The 3,551-nt window shown below is 25.6% G+C and overlaps 1 protein-coding gene across 5 annotated transcripts in view; it reads left to right on the top strand.

Moving 5' to 3' along the window:
* Positions 1-3,551, top strand: part of LOC102675532 (protein draper-like) — a 29,005-nt gene that overhangs the window by 23,306 nt on the left and 2,148 nt on the right. Inside the window, exons 5-12 of one of the 5 annotated variants that reach the window (XM_031514948.1) lie at positions 193-439; positions 524-644; positions 728-865; positions 975-1,154; positions 1,230-1,437; positions 2,044-2,151; positions 2,432-2,596; positions 2,917-3,123. In XM_031514948.1, coding sequence (XP_031370808.1) covers positions 193-439; positions 524-644; positions 728-865; positions 975-1,154; positions 1,230-1,437; positions 2,044-2,151; positions 2,432-2,596; positions 2,917-3,123 — 1,374 coding nt within the window. Of the gene's footprint in view, positions 1-192; positions 440-523; positions 645-727; positions 866-974; positions 1,155-1,229; positions 1,558-2,043; positions 2,152-2,431; positions 2,597-2,916; positions 3,124-3,551 lie in introns of all 5 variants that reach the window. The other 4 variants (XM_031514946.1, XM_031514947.1, XM_031514949.1 and 1 more) reach the window with 4 other exon arrangements.

Genomic DNA, 3,551 nt, shown 5'->3' with positions numbered 1-3,551 from the left:
TTTAATAATTTATTATATAATTTTATTGATATATATTAATATTATAAATTAATTTATAATATAATAATTTAATATAATATAATAATTTATAATTATTATAAATAAAGAAATCTTGCATTTTATATGTTTTATTATTATTTATGATTAGTTCTTAAGAATATAATTTAAAAAAAATTTATATTTATATTTAAGAATGTCCACCTGGAAAATGGGGCAAATCTTGCGAAATGGACTGCATGTGTCAAAATGGAGCTACTTGTGATCCATTTGATGGTAAATGCTTGTGTAATAGAGGTTGGACCGGCACTTACTGTAATCAGGAATGTCCTTCTAATCGATATGGACAAGATTGTGGCGAAGAATGTCGCTGCCGAAATGGTGGAAGCTGTCATCACATTTCTGGTGAATGCCATTGTGCTCCGGGTTATACAGGACCTCTGTAAGACTCTTTTTATTTTATTATTAATTTTATTAAATATCAGAATTCAAATTTTAAATTATTCTAATATAATTCTTTTCTTAGTTGTGACGATCTGTGCCCACCGGGAAAACACGGCGATGAATGCAAGTCAGAATGTAAATGTCAAAATGGTGGTTCTTGCAATCCTACAACTGGCGAATGCTACTGTACTCCTGGATGGACTGTAAATTAATTAATATTATAATTTTTTTATAAGTATATCAATATATCAATATATGATTTAAATTGAATTTCATTTAAAAATAGGGTTCCGTCTGTGCAAGTCGATGTCCAGAAGGTTTTTGGGGTAAAAACTGTTCTCAAGAATGTGATTGTTATAATGGAGCTGGTTGTCATCATATTACTGGAGAATGTGAATGTAAATCTGGCTATTATGATGAAAAGGTTGATTATTTTCAAGAATTTTGAATTATTAAAATGAATTTTTAATTTCTTGATAAATATAATATTTTTAAATGATAATTTTTATAATTTTAAAAATTATGTTTTATAGTGTTTGAAAATATGTCCTGAGGGAACATTTGGTTTGAATTGTACAAGCAATTGTACTTGTAAAAATAGTGCAATTTGTTCTCCAATTGATGGATCATGTACTTGTAGTCCTGGTTGGATGGGTGAAAAATGCAATAAGCGTATTTGTCAAGATGAATTATGGGGATCCAACTGTACAAAAGTACGTAATATCATAAATACAATATTCATGTTTCTATACTATTTTTAATATAAATAAAATACAAAATATTATTAGATTTGTGAGTGTGAAAAGAACAATACTGAAATGTGTCATCCTTGGACTGGAAAATGCATTTGCAAACCAGGATGGGATGGTGACACTTGTACCAGACCTTGTCCTCTCTACATGTATGGAAAAGGCTGTCAAAATCATTGCAATTGCAAAAATAATGCACAATGCTCACCTATAAATGGAACTTGCATTTGTGCGCCAGGATATAAAGGTGAGGATTGTAACGAAATTTGTCCTGACAACACTTACGGTGAAAACTGTGCACAAGAATGTGTCTGTAAAAATGGTGCCACGTGTTCACCCGAGAATGGTCGATGCAACTGTACAGCAGGTAATGTATTACAGATTCGAGCACAAAAATTAATAAATTAATATATATTAATATAAATAATTTTTAAAATAAAAAAATGAAAGATATAAGCTTTTTGATTGAGTTATGCATGAGTTACTAAAAAACTATCTTTTAAAGAAAGATATTTTTAAAATGAGAAGCATTTTATGGTTTATTGGTTTTTTGTATTCTTATTTTATTTTTTTTTACTTGGATTTAATTAATAATTTAACTTTTAATTGATTGTAAATAGCATGAGCAAGTGTAAAATATAACTGTAATTTTTAATAGTATTGTATATTATTTATAAATTTGTGGATTGTGTTCTTTTAAATATTAAATTATTTTATAAATATATTTATTTAAGTGATCATTACTAAAGGTAAGTAAATCTAATTCAATAAGAATTATTCAGTTTAATCATATCTTTTAAAATATCATTTTTTAAATTTTATTTCTGCATGTATTATTATTACATTTTGTTAGGATGGGTTGGTGTTTCATGTGATCGTCCATGTGATGATAAATCTTTCGGCAAGGACTGCGAAGGCAAATGCAAATGCTTTAATAATGCTGCCTGCAATCCACAAAATGGTAAGGTGCTGGTTGCAATATTTTTTAGTTTTAGAAAAAATTAATGCTTTAAATCATTAACAAAAGAATATTAATTTGTATAAATTTTTAATCACATACCTTTATTTCTTAATAAATATCATTTTTTTTATTTCAATTTTATTATTTCTTTTATTTTTATTCTATTAATGCTTTTTAATTTAATTCTATATATTTTTGAGAATCATATTTTTTAATTTTATATTTCTATTTTTATTTTGCACCTATATCAAAATACATTATTTTTTTTAAACACACATAGGCACATGCACGTGTGCAGCTGGCTTTATTGGTGAATTTTGTCAAGATCATTGTGAAAAAGGATTTTTCGGGTTGGGATGTACACAAGCCTGTGATTGTCATGAAGAGAATAGTCTAGATTGTGATCCTGCCACTGGCTATTGCATCTGTAAGCCAGAATGGCGAGGTTTGTTCTCTTTTTTAATTTATCATACATGAAAGTTTCAATATTTATTCCTTCTTGACAATAACATTTTAATATTCCAATTATCTCATTATTTCATCATAAAAAAAAAAAAGAAAATCATCAATTATTAGATAGTTTTCCTACCTATTTACTTAATATATTCATATCATTAATATATCATATTATTTTATTAATATATTATTCTAAAATTTTATTTAAATTTTTTTTAAAAATGGATAAAATTATTAAAAAAAAAAGGTAGAAAAAATATATGTTTAATGGTAATTTTAACGATATGAACATTTAACAAAATGAAACAGGAATTCGTTGTGAAACAAAATGTCCAGAAGGTCTTTATGGTAATGACTGTCATTCGCAATGCGAGTGCATGAATAATAGTTCATGCGATCCGGAAACCGGCACTTGTATTTGTGCCAGAGGTTGGGAGGGAGTTGACTGTTCTCAACCCTGTAAAGAAGGGTGGTATGGAATGCGTTGTAAGGAAAAGTGTCCAAAAAAAATACAAGGTATGAATAATAATTATAGATAAAAGTAAAATAAATCAAACTTTCGCAATTCTATTAAAAAATAATCATTATTAACAATTTTTGCTAATTGCATGAAATATATTTTTATATTTTAAATTGTTTGATATAGTTTGCATTTTATAAAAATTAATCTAAAGTATTTAAGCATGTTTATAATAAGCACAAAATTAGTAAAGTTATGTAATTGATATAAAAAATATTGATTCTTTAATCATGATTTATTTTTATATCATCATTCAAAAATTTTGAAAATGGTAAGTTATAATTCCTATTTTAATGCAATTTATATAAACTAATATAGAATAAATATTTTATCATTTATTAATATATTAAAATTATTTATTTAATATAAAGCATATTATAATTATAATTTATTTATGATTATTTATTTAATATATATTATATAA

The sequence above is a fragment of the Apis dorsata genome, unplaced genomic scaffold, assembly GCF_000469605.1.
Source record: "Apis dorsata unplaced genomic scaffold, Apis dorsata 1.3 scaffold_52, whole genome shotgun sequence".
In the NCBI taxonomy this organism is placed as follows: Eukaryota; Metazoa; Arthropoda; class Insecta; order Hymenoptera; family Apidae; genus Apis; species Apis dorsata.
This window is presented reverse-complemented; position numbering and strand designations above follow the sequence as displayed.